Source organism: Magallana gigas, chromosome 6, assembly GCF_963853765.1.
Source record: "Magallana gigas chromosome 6, xbMagGiga1.1, whole genome shotgun sequence".
NCBI lineage: Eukaryota > Metazoa > Mollusca > Bivalvia > Ostreida > Ostreidae > Magallana > Magallana gigas.
Window position 1 is genome coordinate 43,856,253 of NC_088858.1, and position 18,580 is coordinate 43,874,832.

The following is an 18,580-nucleotide window of genomic DNA, read 5'->3' on the forward strand; positions in this document are numbered from 1 at the left end:
TATCATAATGATTACTCACAAGTCACTATTCGGTTTGTCATATTAGATGACGCATTTGATGGTTGAATTATATAGAAATTGCCGCTATACGGTTTGTCACATTCGGTGGTGGTTCCTTTTGCTTTATGGTCACTTTATGGTTCGTCATATTTTGTGACCACATTTTAGAAATTCCCGGGCATTGTAGTTTTTTCTGGAGTTGGTGGCATGAGGGCTGATGGTATTAACAAAGAGGCCCTGAGACGATTGACCGAATCCCATTCTCATACAGTGTGTGTGTGTATAGGTGGAAATGACATTAGTGCCTAGCGCAGCTCCTACGAAAACCTATAAAGACATCATCGTGTTTGTGAATTTATTGGAGAACAGCGGTGTTAAAACTGTGCATGTTTAGGAGATCATGACCAGTGGAAAATTTGTGAAATCGCCGGGTTAAACAAGAGAACTTTTGATAAGAAAAGAAAGCTTATCAACGATCACCTCAGAGGAAAATTTGGACAACGCTATGTGAATTTTCCAGACATTCACTTTCCCCAACATTACGACAGAGATGGTGTACAAATAAGGGGAAAATGACATTTTTCCAAGGAATGACAACAACTCCAGGGACGAAGAAATTTCAGTGTCGTTTAGAGAGAGTTTTGTGTAGACATTAAAAGACATGATGTAACAATTGTTGCTCATGAGCATTGTCCTTATTTTTATTGAACCTTAATTAAAGTAAATATACGCTTTATTTTAGGATTAATTTATGAAAGTAAATTTTTATATTCATTATTTAAGATGCATTGTAAAATCAGTAATAAAGTAAAACATATGTTTTAAAAGTTCAGCTCAGGTGAGCTAAAAAGACGTGATTTAAGAATATCAGAGGAAAAAGAACCTACCAGTAATGCACAAAAGCTTGTGCATCGCCTAGATGACGTGACATTTTCCGTCCGTAAGTGGCAAAATGACTTCAAAAGGGATATAGTGCGACAAAGATGAAGTGGACAACTGCTCCACTCATCCAAAAGGAGCTACCGTGCGGCTATCCTATGAGCCATTTGCATTCCTGCCCGCGAACACGAATCCGTCAATCAGCCTTGTGACGTGGGAAAAATCAGAAATCTCTCAAGTGTCATACATAACGAAAGTGGTGAATCAATTTCTTTCCCATGCCCATCTGCACTGCAGCAAAAATCTTTGAACATATGCAATACAAGAGGTTTTTATCGACATCTTGTGACCAAACCATGTCTCTTTCTCCGAGATATTTTCATAAATGTAATACAAGAACAAATCTCTAAATTCTTAGTGTTGAGACCTATTAATAACCCTGAGTATATTGCATTATCATACTCATATTTATCTTAATAATTATAGCAGTACGCAGCAAATCAATCACCGCTTATCTGAAATTTCAAATCTACTTGTATAAATCAAAAGAACAACACAAGCTACAAAACTGTATATATTCAAGGATAACATCAAGACACCATCATTATACATACCTATGGCAAATGCACAGATAAATGAAAAGTTGATTACAATCGGGAGAGGAGGACAAAACATCGTCTACAATGGCTACATTTAACGGATTCATAGTAGAACAGACAGCAAGCACTTCTGGCGATGCGTTGGAACGGGATGTTGTTCAGCGACGTTACAACAGATAGAAACATTCCTACAAGATTCGAAAGACTGCCCCACACATCCACCCCGAATACCACAGCCATAGTAGCCAGACAATGAACCAATTCACCAATCGTTGTTGAGATGAAGTAATGTCTAATCACCTCCATATTCACTGAATAACTCAACAAACTAGGGGGCAACGAATGTGTCAAACACAAAGTTAACACTTGGCATTTGCCTCCAATTTTCCCTTACCAGAGCCCTAGCAAATTTTGAGACAGCAGTCCATAACTCCTTCCGGAAAATGTTTCCTGGCATCGCCACCAAGGGATGTTTTTTCCACTTTACCCAAGCAATATGGAGAACGGCACAGTTGACAAAACTACAGATACCCCACAAAGAAGACGACAACGTGAAGCAAAGAAGAGCTGCAATTCCCCCCTCCCCCCGTTCCCCTAGACAGCACTGAGGACGTCTGGTTTAGAGCACTGAAAAACAATGTAGCTGATCTGACAGACACGACAAAGATCTTCACAGATTACGTGACAGAGCAGTGGGTTAACGGTGATAGACTTTTGTGGAACCACCTCGACATCGGTGGACATCGTACCAATAACAGTTTGAAAGAATGGCAAGGAAGGTTGAAGAGATGGCACACCACGCCCACCCCAAAATCTTCACACTCATGATGATTTTTAAGGACATTCAGAATGCGAAAGACATTCTTCTAAGGATCCAGATGCTTATAGAAAGATATCAAGACGGCATCATCGACCTCATGACATCCACAGACACCGTATCCGAACTTTTAAATATAGGATGGAGATCAATGAAAGACAACGAATTAAACAGTGATCACTTAATTGTGAATTAAACAGTGCTGCTACATCCCCTTCGCAAGAAGTTACGCGAGGGTATTATAAAGTAAATATGCATATTCCTATAAAGAAAACAGTAATTGATTGTTAAATTATACACTGGGATTTTTTAATATAAATCTTGGTTGTGTTATAGTTGTAAAATTTTGATATAACGATTGCATGAATCATTCATTAGAACTGACGTAAGTCATATTGAAATTATTAAATTTAAACAAGATTATTATCTGAATTATTATTATGATAATGTATAAATTACATAATTTTAAAACAATCAGTATGCTAAGTTTCGAAATACCTTCTTACCACAAAGTCTCGGATGCTGATTTACAAGGTCAACGCAATAAAGGGAAACTGTTAATGCAATTTCAAAGAAAAGTGACAAATTTAACCGGTGCACCAAAAACACCTTTCCTGCTGTTATGTCTACACTTTCTCATCCTCCTCAGCCTCTTAAACCTGTTTCACTGTCTTCAACCTCTCCTACTCCTCCTGACCAATTGACACAGTCACCAACTAACCTAAATCATGTTATATATACATGTAAGTGCGCGTCGCAAAATTAGGTAATACTTCCTTAAACATCTGAAAGACAGTATTTAAAAGGTTCGTCAGATATAAACTTAAATGTGTCGTGCGAATAGAGGAACTTTATATTTTCTTATTCAGAGTTAAATTTTGAGAGAAAATTACTAGTAACTCTAGATCCTTCAATAGTTTCCGAAGTGGTGTCAGGAATATAAAACATTTATAAAGATTTCTAAGAAATACACTCTGTTGAAATATATACACTGGAGGTCTTTTTCAGCGAGTTGAAATTAATAATAAGCAATAACCAACTTTCCACTGGTTTTGGGGTAAAATAAATCTTTAGGTAAGAAATTCTTATCAAATACAACAAATGCCTTTTTTTTACCACTAGGTGATAGGTACAATTAAACTTTTTGCCTTCCCATTTTTTCGGGTTTTTCAAGTTGACATAAACTGTTGCCGATGGAATTTAGGATAGAGCAAAAAATGGGCCCATTTCTCCAACACTACAAACTGAATTACGATGGAATTCGTAGCTGCACCTTGCAATGGATTAAAAAGTTTCTTATCAGACAGGAAACAGCGAGTATTGATTGAATGAATGTCCTCTTACTTTGCAAATGTGAACTCCGGAGTCCCCTATTATTCCTTGCCTACATCAATGATCTCCCGGATATGGTTACATCCAATGTTAAAGTATTTGCAGACGACTGTCTCATTTATAAAACAAATCAACCAACGACACAGTCGAACAAAAAAGACTTAAATGCTCTTGGGAAGTGGAAAAATGAGTAAAACAATATACCAGCCTCACCTTCGAAACGAGGGTATAGCAAAGTATCATATCAATTTAAAAATAACAGTAAATGTGGCAATTATAACAAATTATTGATAATTTGTCGCCAAAATGGAAATCACAAGCGTTTCTAAACAAGAGCCAACCCTTTATGAAAATCAAACACGTGTCATTACACCAATGCGTAAATCCCCGGACAAGTTGTACCGCGACACACTTAGATAGCTCATACCATGTATATTCGTATATATTGTTAAGCTCATACCATGTACATTCGTATATATTTAACATTTCACAACGGGGCGGCTTCTTTTTATCTTTTTTAACAGAAAAAACTATCACAATACATGACATGTCAAAGCCATCACAACTAGACTTAATTAGTTAGGTCGTAAACAGAAATAGTTATGAAAGCACATAATCCTATAGGTACTTGGGAGGACTACCCTCGCGGCTCGGTCTTAGTGTTGGGCCTGTTGGTTCATGTTGAGAATGGACTTCCTCAAATCGGTAAAAAGGTTCAGGGGTTTCTGTGTTTTGATCGGTTGGTCCTTGGTAGATAGGTACTGGGATTGAAGTATAAAGGGGGTTCATATTGCTCCTTTTCATTGAAATTATCTGGGTTTTCTGGGATAGAACACAGGGGCTCGGTTGTCAGACACTGAAATTTATAACAATTTATTCCCGAATAAAAAAATATACGTAAATGGTCATTCAATATATGTTCTATGCAGGCACGTAGCATCAGGGGGGGCCAGGGGGAAAAGTTTAAATTTCCTTTTTTTTTTTTTTTTTTTTTTGCTTGTCAAGATTTTTTGTATGAGGTTGCCCCCCCCCACTTTCAAAAACGATGCTACGTGCCTGAAAAGTTTCAATTGTAAACCTGTTTTGTAATGGTTTTCAATTTTAACACATCGTTCAACCTAACAACGACACATGGCCATCAGTAAATTTTTTCTCAATATTATACTAATATTTAGAAAACCAATCCAACTTCTACTGATTAATATTATTTTACTTGTTTTGTAGCATTCGTGGCGTTGGTCCCAACGACCCCCGGGTATCACCCCCGGCGCCCGAGAAACTTTAAGTTTCCTCTTCCTATTTTCTTCAATTTCAATTCTTTACTCACTCAAGACCAGTCCACCGGTATATGATGTTCAACATAAGTATATACAAATGAACACAAAAAAGCCAAGGATCATAAGTACAGTAGAAGTAATAAAAATAAAAATAAATTGAGTAGTAAATGTGGAACAATCAATCTTTAATGTTTACTGTATACGTGATTAGGAATTTGTCGCTAATAGTTATTGATGTAAATATATACATGCACATCTCATCTATTCAAAAAATACAAATTGATATTTTTGAGAGAAGAATCTGAGTTTGAATAATATGCATCCATCCTGAACGACCTAATTGTCTGTAGATTTCCCAGCAGACAGTTACTGCTGGTGTTTACGTCATGTTAGACAGAAAACAGAAAAATGCCATTGTTCAGATATCTTTTTAAGTTGTTTACCTATTTATTTGACCCCAATTTTACAAAACAAAGATCTTAAACAATTTGCTTCTTCTTTGAACAAATATCTTGATCAATATTGCAATTGACAGTACGTCATGGCAACTAAAAAATGCATTACACAAACAGAAAATGTGTGGAACTATTTCTAAACAACATTCCTAAAAGTACACAAAACAGAAAAGAGACCAATTACATTGGAAATTAATTAAAAAACTTGCTTTTAACTTGCAATTAAATTATTATTCTTTATTGACCAAAGGATCCATTTGGCTCATAAGTACATAATACAAACAGTAAACTGGAGAATGATGGAGGATTCTACATGATACATAACAGATGGGTTAACAATGTATATAGAATATATATATATATATATATATATATATATATATATATATATATATATATATATATATACATATATATATATATATATATATAGACATAAGCCAGAAGACATATCACAAGGAATTAACATTATAATCCTCTTTCAGCTTAAAAGCTTTCAATAAATGTTGACAAAGTTTCTGAATGGATTTGAAGTTATCGTAACTAAACAACTGTGTGAAAAGGAAGATTTATTTTTTTCTAGCAGTACTAGATGATATCGCAAGGATTAACACTTTACGCATAAATAAGATACAATGCTTAATATATTGAACCATTTTTGAGGTTCATTTTTGTATAATTACTGTGTATATTCTTTCTTAATTACTTTCTTCGTCTATTCGTTAAAATTGAATTAAAAAACCAAATACAAAGCCGGATTTTTTAAAGAGCGGACAGGTATAAAAAAATCTAAACCGAAATGGATGATATTTACATGCACGTGGCCTTAATTATTTTTGTAGCAGCTGAGTGGAAAAAAATAACAAACCTTTATATTTCATAGCAGTGAGTGGGTATTGTGAATGGCGAGTGCGTCGTATCTCTAAATTTTGTTCTTTGTATAAAATTTCACTATAATTCACGCCCCCCGTTCAATTTCACCGTTTCATGCATACATCATTTAATCATTTAGACGTAGAGCACTGTTTACAAATCAATGTCCAAGATTTACCGTATATCAGGTTTTTTCCGCGTCATGTTTTTTCCGCGATTCAGAACCTAGAACGGTATATAAAATTTACGCGAATCGAATTTTCACTATTTCAATGTCATAGTGAAAATATAATTCAAGATTTTTTTAACCCTGTGAAGTAAGAGGGTAAAAGTATCTAAATTGCCGCTCATTAATATACGGAAGCCTGTTGGTGCCACGTAGGAAAAATATTTTATCTGGCGGCCGCCAGATAATTTTCTGGCGGCCGCCACTTATTATTTGGCGGCCGCCACTTATTTATCTGGCGGCCGCCACTTAATATCTGGCGGCCGCCACATAATTTATCTGGCGGCCGCCACTTAATATCTGGCGGCCGCCACATAATTATCTGGCGGCCGCCACATAAATTATTTTGCAAAAGGAGAGTGTAAGAAGATGGACGTTGACACAGCCGTTGCTTTTTATTTTCATATGGGGTTTACCCACAAAGAAATTTTGTGTTCTCTGGCAGTTAATCATCGAATTATTATTAGTTTAAGAACTCTAAAACGAGTGTTATGTCGACAAAATCTTTTTCGTCGCAAAAATTACACTGATATCATTGATGTCGCCATTTTTATTTACACACAACTTCGTGGATCTGGTTGCATGCATGGATACAGATGGATGCATCAAAAGTGTCTCAAAGAAGGTATGACAGTTCCGAGGAATGTGGTTTATAGTTTAATGCAAATTCTGGATCCCTTGGGCATTGAAGTTAGAAGGAAGGGCCGTTTGAGAAGAAGACAGTAGTTTGCCAAAGGTCCAAATTATTTGTGGCACGTGGATTCTTACGACAAATTAAAACCATACGGATTATGTATCAGTGGTTGTATTGATGGATTTTCGAGGCAAATTATGTGGTTAAATGTGTACCATACAAGCAGCTATCCACGTGTAATCGCGGGATACTATATGGAAACGGTTACAGAATTACTTGGGTGTCCTCAAATGGTAAGGGGAGACATGGGAACTGAGAATGGGCATATAGCGCGAATGCAGTCGTTGTTGTCAGGAGAAGAGAGCTTTCTATATGGCGCAAGCATGCATAATCAAAGAATAGAAAGTTTCTGGTGTACACTTAGAAAGGAGTGCTCTCAGTTTTGGATGGATACCCTGGGATCATTAAAGAATCGTGCTGACTTCACTGGTAGTGCTGTCGATATAAGTCTGATACAGTTTTGTTTCACAGCTTTAGTACAGGTTAGTGAGAAAACAAATACTGGAGTTGAGCTTTAATTGAATACTCTCTCTCTCTCTCTCTCTCCGAAGGGCCCGAAGGGCTTTATGATAGATTTGATCACGCCCCGACCGAAATTATCACCTCATAATATTCAAAGAATGATTCGTTATTACTTATATTCATATGATTTCAGCCATCGTACGATTAAATATTTAAATATAAATAAACAAACCCTGCTGGCGCCTCGATTTGGCGTCATTTGTATTATGAGTTATATAGTACAAAATAGTACGGATTGGTGACACGTTGACAATGGACATTTCCAGTCAAAAGATGCTAGTAGTCGAGTTGACAGATCGACAGTAGTTGTAAAATTGTCAAACATGTATCCTCTCTTCCTGGAAATCAGCTACCCTATATACATGTACTTGTTATTTATTAAAAAATCCAACCATCAATGCGTCGAACTGTAATCACTTCAACTCGATTACCATCCTATTTGATATGTGAACTTGAATTGATAGATAAATAATAATAATAATAATAATAATAATTTGTAGTGATAATTGATAACCATAGAAATAATATTTAATATTCAAGGTTGCTTTAATGCATATTTATATCAAATTTAAAGATAAACTGATTTTCCGTTTATCATTTTAAGAGAACGATTTGTGTTTGATGGTGAAATTCACAAGAATTAGCAACTATATTATCAACCTTCTTATTTCCCAAAAAATTCATTTCAGAGAGAATTGGATGCAGTTAGAGCAATTTGGAATTCCCATAGAATTCGTCCAAGCAAAAACGAAAATGTACCACATGGACGACCTACTGTTATGTTCTCAATGCCAGAAATATTTCACACAAAGAATTTCTTGAAGACTGTTGACCAGAGAGATGTTAATATTTGCATGTCAGAGTGTGTTTTTAGAGGAAGATCTACATGTGATCCAGAAATGTTTGAGCTGCTGCTAATATATATGACGGAGAACAATTTATCACCACCAACAACAGCGCGTGAAGGACTTAAATTGTATGAAAAACTAAGGACCTCAGTCCTAAATGATTTACATCCCAACATGTAAGGAGAGAAGTTAGAACTTTTGTCTTAACATGTCTACTTTTGAAGACTATATGTTTATGCATGTTTCGGATTCTTCTGATTAAAAACAATATGTAAATGAGAACTATTTATTACTTAATCAACAAATTTTTATAAAGAATGCATCAGCAATTAGTTGGTATGTGAGAAAACAAGTACACAACTTCCAAAAGAAGGTCACTCTCCAAAGTTGTCAATACAGCGTATGCAATATGGACGGTCTTGTGTCATTTCCTTTGACAAAAAACCCCAATTAAAACAACCTGACATCTAAACCAATTATGCATCGAAGTGTAGATATGTGAAACAAACACAGCGAAACAACATATTTATATTTAAAAAGACACTATCAGACTCATATAAAAAAGATAAAATCATTGTTTTAAGCTTGTTGTCAATCAACTCGATATCTTTAGATCAAATACTAATTATTTGCTTAAGAAACATCAAATACTAAAACTAGTAACACATATTTTGTATTAAACATCAAAGTCATTAAACAAAGACGTATCTATAAAAACGATAAGTATAAAAACATGTATGCTTAAAACGAAATTCTTATAACAATAACGTTGCTGACTTCTTTAAATTTTGCTTAAAACACCTTGAACATTTTGTTTGAATTATTTTGATTATTCTTATCATGTTACGGAAAGACTTTCTGATTAGACAAAGTCCATTTGCCAGTATCTGTTCCTTAGAAGTGACAATAAATCAGATTTGAATAAGACGTATGGATCCTGGGAATAGCTTCGAGGAATTTCTAGAACGCATCCGCATGTGTGAGACGATGGACAACGCACATTACTGGATACATCGCTGGATGTGAAACGTATCTGGATATCATTTTTTGTCATTATGTCTGACCCTGTACAGAACCTTAAGAAGAGCTGCAAGTTTTGTGGATCATCCATTTCGCGTAGAAGTTTCTTCAAGTATTGACTGAGAGTTTTCTCTTCTGAGGACATTTGCTCTGGGAACTTTATGGAATTGAGTACTTTCTTTGGTGTTGGTTCCAGCGTTGAGTACAAAACTGACATGTCTTCTTGAACAAGTATGGTTGCATTCAGAACCTTGTAAAAACAGTCTGCTATAAACATTGGTTTTTGTACCAATTCTTTATGTGCAACTTCTCTTACGATACGCTCTGTATTTTCCGCATTGATGGCTTTCTTCACATCGTATTGTTCCAATGCATCATATATTTCACCCTTGTCAACAGTTTCAAAATCTTTAAGGGCACTCTCGATCACACTTCTGTCCATCGCTGAAACATATTTGAGAAAGGAATCAATTAGATCCGACTCAGTGCAAGCACCGAAAATTGCTTGCTGCATGAAAGACGGGGCGAGTTTTATTGGAAATACTTTCTCCTGATAGAAACCCATTCTGATTACGGATGCAACTGACTTCCACTGTACATCTGTCATATCGTGCCTTAGTACGGGTACTTTGTACGTATTTCCCTCTGTGTATTGCAAATAAAAAGTGTCCCAAAATTCAGTAAGAGAATCCCGCATCACCCCTCCGTGATCTTTAGCGGCCTCTGGTGTACCATCTTCTTTCAGCATGTTTATTTCGAAGACTGTCGAACTATGCGACGGAATATTTTCCTGCGAGAAGAAATCTATCAAATCTCGAGCCACTCGCCCTCTGTGAACCGTAATTTTACACACCAGTGGTAGGGTTTCGTCTAGTTCGATACTATCTGCTGAAATTTGACCAAACTGAATCACACCCGAACTGTCTGATTCGTAATCAATCGACGCTCCTTTCAAGAAAGCAGTCCCACTTGCATCGACCGAACTAGAGCCAGGCAAAGAAGACAGATCAGGAAGGTATTCCACAATAACATTGTCGTTGTTTCTTTCGTTATTATCTTTGTCCATAAATCCACTGAAACTAGCACTTTGTGTCATGGCAGTCTTCTTTACTAAATCGATTTTTGAACAAAGAGTACCTTCCTTACTTTCATTACATGGCATTTTTTCCAGACCCTCAGGAAATTTTGGTGTAATTTGATTTTCGCTGACGTTTTCCAGACTTTCGCTTAAACTAAAACCCTTGCCATGGATCAGATCCGGAAGGCTCTCTTCAGTATCGGAACTTTCTTCTGTCTGTCTCTTTGAAATTTGTGCATCTTTAATATCATTTCTTTTGACAATCTCGTTTCGTTTTTTTGTTACTGTTTTTGTAAAGGAACCAATTTGAAAGCCCTTGTCATAACTGGAACATGTTACTTCTGTTTGATTATTCTCGTCGTCTGGAAAATCCTCTGCCTGGCATTTTGCCATTAAGTAACATCTGAAATGTTTTAATCCAAGACGTCTTGTAATCTCTTCGATAGATTCGTTCTGCATTAACTGTGTGCCATGGACATCCGTCGATATGTCAAACGAGTAATCGTTGATATTGCCATGGCAATTTTTTCCATCCGGAAAAAATAGGGGACAGATAATTTTTATCAACTCATTTTTTCGTGTGTTTTTATTCACGCGTGCATAACGAGTGCCTCCACCTAATGGTGCACGAATTTGACGGTATGCCTTGGCACTTGAGTCAAAAATGGCAAACCCAACCACTATCGCCCTGTCCGGTTTGGATGCGATTTCTGCTTGCTTCCTTTTCTTGAATTTTCTTGAAAATGAGTATGGACGTTTTTTCCCGATTGTCGTTTCTTCATCATCTGTGTCTGACATGTTTGGTACTCCAATACGCTTACGTAAGCTGTCAATTAGTGCCAATTTCCTTTCATTATCAGTATCTTTATTTTTTTGTTCACTTTCAAACGCCTTCACAGCAATACGGTCTCCTTTGCATTGAAGATATTTTTCGAGATCGTTATCACTAATTTCTTGGATTACATCAATATCAATCTGTAATTTAAATGAAAGTAATGCATAAACATGTACGTACATGGTGTAATCGATCGTTTTTGGTTTACTATTGGCAGATCGTACCTTAGAAATTATGTCTTTTATATTCATTAAATGCCTTCCGGTCATCGTGATAATTGATCATTTCGAAAAGTTAAACTTTTATTTAATTTGCACATGCATTTATTTTGATATTTTCAATACAAACAGATTGTACCTTTTCTTCTTCCATTTTCCTCACGATATCTTCGTCAATACCTCTCTCCAATAAAAACCTCCGAAGGGACATTGGTGATCCTGTAAATACACGTTACAATGTAATAAACAAGTAATTTACAAAGACAAAGCGGATCAGCGATATTCTCTAAAACTGCTTTTCAGTTTAAAAAAAAATGTTACTAAGTGGCAGTCTCCATAAAGGAAACCCTGGTCCATTGAAATACTTTTAATCACTGTCTAGTATATGTATGTCAACACTAATTCTTTATTCTAAATTTTGACATAAGAGGTTACAATTATAACTAATTACTAGTTATGTAAACAGCGGAATGAGCATTAGTGGAAAGTTAATTTACTTATATACTGTTCATTAAAAAATTGACAATCTGATAACCATAGGCACATAACTTAGATCTCGTCACGAACGATAAATTGGCTTATTGAAATAAAATACTCGATTACTAAGTAATCAAAATTTTATTTTTTGTCTAGGTTTCCTGACCCTGAAATGGTGCAAAAGATCATGACTGAGGTCTCCGATCCATATAAGCCCCAAATTCTATGAATCTGAATGCATAACAGATATATCTTATGCATTTAGTGCATATAATTAGTTTTCCACATAGATCTTGTTGCAGTCTCTATTAATTGATTACTGCTTAGATAAAACATTTTTCAAAAGTTCTCTTGGTAATTTCTTTTCTACTCTAAAATGCTGCTTCGAATCAATGTAAGAGTATTTAATTCATAATAAATATTCAAGGTTAGAAAATTAGGTCATAAAATGGGTCGGATACTTTAAATCAAACTATATAACTTATGGATCACCTTGAATGTATTGCAAGCTATATATAACTCTGTAAAACTGGCTGTCCGAAAAGACTACGATATTACTAAAATGATCGAAACTTGATTATTGCAAATATTTTGCAGGTTTTTAACATGAGAGAGAGAGAGAGAGAGAGAGTAGGCATTTTAGCCCTAAACATTAAAAATGATTAACAGAAGAAGAAAAAATTGCCATTGACAAAATTACTGCAGATTTGTGCATGTGATCAAAGGAATATTGTCTGTTTTCATTATCCACATTATCCAAACATAACTGTTTAGCGCTAATGGTATACAGAAACTGATGGCAGTAAATTAACAGGGAAAGAGAAAATTATTAATCACTACTGCAAGGAGGGATTTATCATGCAATTTGTATCTGAAATCGGCATATCTAATCACGTGTGAAATCAAAAACAAATCTCGTGAAGGGGGGGGGGGGGGGTGGAAGGATCCGAGGGTAGTTGCCGAAGGGGAGTCGAGGCCAATTAGTGACCTTAATAAGTTTTTTCCCTATCAATATGATCCGCGATTGCATGCATCATTCCATTTTGATTTTTCTAACAATAAGTTCTTTCTTGTTGCAACAGGTTTAAAAAGAATATTTTTCAATCAAATAAAAAATAATATTTTAAAATCATAAAAACATCACTAATCCCAAAACTTTGAATTAAGAATTGAACACAAGAAACAGAACACTTCATGATTCTGCAAGCATATGTTGTATATGTAAATGTCCAAGGCATTCATTCTCATTTTTAACAATATTTCTTTTAAAAGTTAGAAACAACAGCTGTTGTTTTTTTTTATTACAATTCAAAAAAAAATAATCTATTGAGATATGTTTGTTTATAAGTAAAATATGTGGTCATCATCGACGTGTTGCATACTACATACAGAAAGTGAGGAGGGGGTCCGTTAGTTACAGATATAATTAATTAAAGTTCATCCGAGACATAATACATCGATCTGTCTGGTGAACTACGCAGTCACTGTATGACCCTTTCCTTTTATATTCAATGTGTTATCGGCGACTCACCCACAAGAGCAATTTAGCTTCAAATTTTGAATTAAAAAGGTGTTGTTTGTTTTTGTTGAATTGTATTACAAGAGCTGGCCACTTTGTTTATGGTTGAAACAACGGAGTCGATTTCTAAACCTCTCCTTACCTCACACTGGTAAATTTGAGTATAATCATCAGAAGCCTTTATAAAGCTATGTAAGCGTTCATCCCCCCCCCCCAAAAAAAAAAACCACCAAAAAATCCAGCAGTAAAATCCGATGTTTATGTCAAATAAGCACGATTCTTTGACGTTGCAAATCATTTACCTCCGCTATATCTCTCAACGAAAAAGTATCCCGAATCTTTACCAAAAAAAAACTTTAAACGTTGCATCGGTAGAACATGTACCAACTTTGCACAAATCTACATAGGTCATCACTTAATTTTGTCAATGTTATCATTTACTATAATAGCAGGCTTGACTGTAATATGTGTTATTTAAACTTTTATACCAAAACTAAAACATACAGAAGACAGTATGTTGCTTATACTTATACAGGTTAGAAAACAGTCCTTTTAAGTTAATGTTTTATATTGTTAAAATATATTTTTCAGTTTAAAAACCCTGAAGTACAATGTTTAACAATTAGATACAAAGCAGAAAGCAACATCTAATTCATTCTAGATTTTAAAAAAAGTCTAATCTACATTCCACGCCACCAGTATTTCAAAACTTTAGCTCTGTTATTGATATTTGGTATCATACTTTCAAAAATTATAATATAACTAAATAATGAAAAAGGAAGTCATCACACTACAATAAAATTACTTACTTTTTGAAGGTGGTTGGTTTTGCAATGAAACTACAGCGTACTCCAAGCTAGCTTCGGTGTATTCACCCCTTCCTAAAATCTCACGTTAAATCATGCGCGCGCATCAGGAAGCAAGGTGTTATCTGGCGGCCGCCATATATTTATCTGGCGGCCGCCAGAAAATTATCTGGCGGCCGCCAGATAATTATATGGCGGCCGCCAGATAATTATATGGCGGCCGCCATATCATATCTGGCGGCCGCCATATAATATCTGGCGGCCGCCAGATAATTTTCTGGCGGCCGCCATATAATATCTGGCGGCCGCCAGATAAATATTTGGCGGCCGCCAGAAAATTATCTGGCGGCCGCCAGATAAAATATTTCTCTACGTGGCACCAACAGGCTTCCGTATTAATATAAAAAAAATTCGGACAAACCATTTACACGATTTCCTTAATGTTAAATAATTACCGATAATTATTTTCAGAGACGCAAACAGTCATAGATAAATAGATCATGTACCGTTACATATACCAGTAGCTCAGGTATAATCAGACGGTTTGTTCCCGTTTTGCACACATTTGAAAATTATGTATCAAAAAAATGTGTGCGAAACGGGAATTTGATCAGGTGAGATAATTGCTTAATTGCTATAGTCTATATCACAGTTCCTGTGAGGGCAATCGACAATAAAATAAATAAAACATCTACTCGCATTTGATATTTACATTTATTTTACGTTACAATATAAAATGCATAAAAGCACATTTACATAACAATTAACATTCATGCTCTTGAATTTAATTTCAAACATAAATTCAGGCACGTAGCATCAGGGGGGGGGGGGGGGGGCAGGGGGGGGCCTGCCCCCCCCCCCCCCCCCCCCCCCCCCCCACTTTTTCACACAACAACAAATTTTTTAAAATTTACATATAAAAAATTGAATAACCATGGAGTTGGCCCCCTCACTTTTTTGGGCGCAAGTAAAAAATTGATATGAAAATAAGGAAATTTGGATTGAAAAAAATTTAGATACTACGCCAGCCCCCCCCCCCCCCCCCCCCCCCCCCCCCCGGATTAGGATTTTGAAGATTTTGGGAAAGTTCTAATTTTCTCTTCTTTTTTTTCTTTTTTTTTTGTGCTTGTCAAATTTTTTTGGATGAGTCTGGCCCCCCACCCCCCCCCCCCCACTTTCAAAAACGATGCTACGTGCCTGCTATGGTATCGAAATAAAATCCGCCGTTAAAATCACCCTTTATCGCCGTTTTAAAAAATGTGTATCATATGTACATTAAAAAAAGTAAAGGGACGACACTCGCCATCTTGGATTTATGGGGGGGGGGGGGCTCAATTCACAGTTTATTTTCAGCAATTTATACCCTTTGCCTACCGGTTTCTGGCGAGATCAAGGTCACAAAATGATTCAATGACTTCTCCCTATACTTTATATATGTATACATGCCGTATTAACCACTCAGTGACCCGAAACGTCCTCGGTACCAGTCCATGCTCATCGAAAGCAACGGAAGTTTGCATCGAGCGACGCGACGCCTAACGGCGACTCTCCATATAAAGTCTGAGATGTTCCAAATGCATACGGTAAGTTCAGAGAGATAGTAAGTTGATTTTGGCGCAGATTTTTAAATTGAAGTACAAGAAGATCGACATTTACCTTGAGAAAATGAAGACAACTGATAATGTTGTTGCATGGTAAGTTGAAAACTATAAATATTTAATTCATATTTGATATTTTAATTATCTATAAATGAATTCTTTTCATTAAAAAGTTGTGCACAAACCATTAATATCATCAAATCATAAGCATAGGGGCTCAATGATGAAAAAAGGGCACCTGCTAATCGCAAATCTCTTTCAAATTAGCAATTGATCATCAGAAAAGTGGGAGCTCGCAGCACAGTTAAGGCTGTCAATAAACTCCGTTCAGACAAAAAGTACGGGAAATGTGCATTATGACATCACAGTATATTACAAACCTCGAAAGTACTTATTAATCTATTTATTAGTAAAATTAACTTATACTAATCTTTTAATTAAAAGCAACAAATGCTATTACTTACCTTTTTTTTATTTCCGTTATATCGTACACACTGAAAAATAAGCGAGATGTCGTTCTCGCTGTGCTACAAAATATGACGTCATATGCTTCAAAATGACGCATTAAGTTAAATCATTGAAGGCTATCGTGCAGTTTTATAGCGAAGAAAAATAAATGTCATACATTAACGGAAAAGTATAAATGAATATTTTGTTTAAAATTATTATTAGTAGAATGCTACTTATATAGTCTTATTTTCATTTTGTTAAAAGTATGCATCGTATAAAGAAGCCACCTCGGTTTTGCATAAAATATCGTATATCTAAAATCTGAGTACCTAAATAAATCACTTAATTGCAAGGGCATACACTTACCTGATCCCGACAAACTTTTACATGTGAATTTGAAATATGCTATGTAACTTAAAAACTTCTACGATCCTTGTAAAATCTTACAAATTAATTATTTTTTAATGAAATTAACCCTGTGACCTTCAAAATTATTCAACATATGCATTATAAATGACGGTTTCTACTAACAAATATTCTTATCTTAAAAAGTTCGCACCGTTTTTCAAAATCTACGATATAACATCAAGTTATTTCATAATTCAGTTGTGAATTTTGACATGATTATGCCCTTGCAACATTGAATTTTTTAAATGACCTCAAAACCACAAAAACATCTGCTTGTACCATGCGACTGCCATATCACGTGACCACTATGAACATAAAATATTGTACTGTTATATATATATATTTTAGAAATATATTGCATTTGAGTGACTGTTATTGATTTTAAAAAGGACATGCCAGTTTAACTAAAGTATACGTGTTTTCATCACAAAAATTTGCCCATATTTTTATTGACCGCCTTAACTGTACTGCGAGGGGAGGGCAACTTCCATAATTAATTTTCTTTTATGTTAATTCAAGAAAAATCTTTATGAAAAAAGTGCCCCACCCCAATGCTACTTGCCTGGATTACATGAACACAATCTGCATGCTCGTACATGAAGATGGCTGCTTGTAAAAGGGGGGGGGGTGTATTGAACCAATGCATGGATTCAGAAATTATTCTTGGGGTTGTATGGGTGTTTAGGTGGTGGTCTTAGTTTCTGTTTTCTAGAGGGGAAAGTTCCTAAGCTAATTTTTGGTAACTTTTGTATATGACCCGTACTTATCGGTAGTCCTGCATATGAACCCTATATATGGATCTGAATGAGGTAGGGGAAGGGGTTTCAGAACCCCTCTGGAAAAATTTATTTATTTATAGTAAAGTTCTCAAACAAAGGCGTTGCAGCAATCCCCACCCCCACCCTGAAAATCTCTTAATTCACACATGAACACTTCAACCAGAAGATGTATTATTATGACCAATTTATTTGAAGCTTCTTTCCTTCTATTGAGAGGAATAAACAAGTTATCTTCTCCATCCTTCACCTTATTGACTTCCTTTTTTCCTGCTTAATTCTTAATTTAAACATATATAAATTACTTCACCACCATTTAAGATCACTTTGTATTGTTGGACCTTAGTAGTATGACCTCACACAGTGTGCTTCGTTCACATTTAAAGTTTTTAAAAAGACTAACATTACATTACAGAACTATTTGTATGAACTTTTATTTTGATTGAGAATAAAAAAAATTCTTCACATTTTAGGCTTCTCCAACACATCAGTAAATGTGAAAATGAAAGCATCACACTGTCAGCAATACAGGAAAAATATCCAGATAAGTCAGTTTCAGGTCATGCTATCGGCAGGACTATCAAAAAGGGAACCTTAATAAAATCTGTAAGGACAAAGAACAAAAGTGGGTTAACAAAGATGTATTATGGATTGAAATGGAAATCATTAACTAATTCAAATTGCAGTTTATTAGATATCAAGACTATTTTGGGCAGTGATTTCTTTGTCATGTTTGAAAGTGAAACTAAACTTCAGGATATTTCAATGAGTTTGCTGTTAATGGACACAAAAATATTAACTGAAGTGTCATTTCATGAAGATAAACATGTTGATATTCTGGTGTGCAGCAAGGAAAGAAATTTGACTGATATT

General features: G+C 35.4%; 1 protein-coding gene and 1 long non-coding RNA gene across 3 annotated transcripts; one reads left to right on the top strand and one right to left on the bottom strand.

Annotated features, from left to right (window-relative positions):
* Window positions 1-6,601: 6,601 nt before the first annotated feature.
* Window positions 6,602-8,804, top strand: LOC136276565 (uncharacterized). Its single transcript, XR_010715081.1, has 2 exons — window positions 6,602-7,634; window positions 8,364-8,804. It is a non-coding gene; the product is annotated as an uncharacterized lncRNA (long non-coding RNA).
* Window positions 8,805-9,002: 198 nt separating this feature from the next.
* On the bottom strand, window positions 9,003-14,599 carry LOC136276566 (uncharacterized). 2 transcript variants are annotated; one of them, XM_066088911.1, is made up of 3 exons: window positions 14,479-14,599; window positions 11,813-11,892; window positions 9,003-11,595 (listed from the first exon to the last, which is right to left on the bottom strand). In XM_066088911.1, exons 2-3 carry the CDS (start codon window positions 11,882-11,884, stop codon window positions 9,385-9,387), a joined length of 2,283 nt encoding a protein of 760 aa, XP_065944983.1. In that variant the 5' UTR covers window positions 11,885-11,892; window positions 14,479-14,599; the 3' UTR covers window positions 9,003-9,384. The 2 variants fall into 2 exon arrangements, with proteins under 2 accessions (XP_065944983.1, XP_065944982.1); XM_066088910.1 differs by lacking the exon at window positions 14,479-14,599 and having other exon boundaries at window positions 11,813-12,364.
* Between the last annotated feature and the right edge of the window lie 3,981 nt (window positions 14,600-18,580).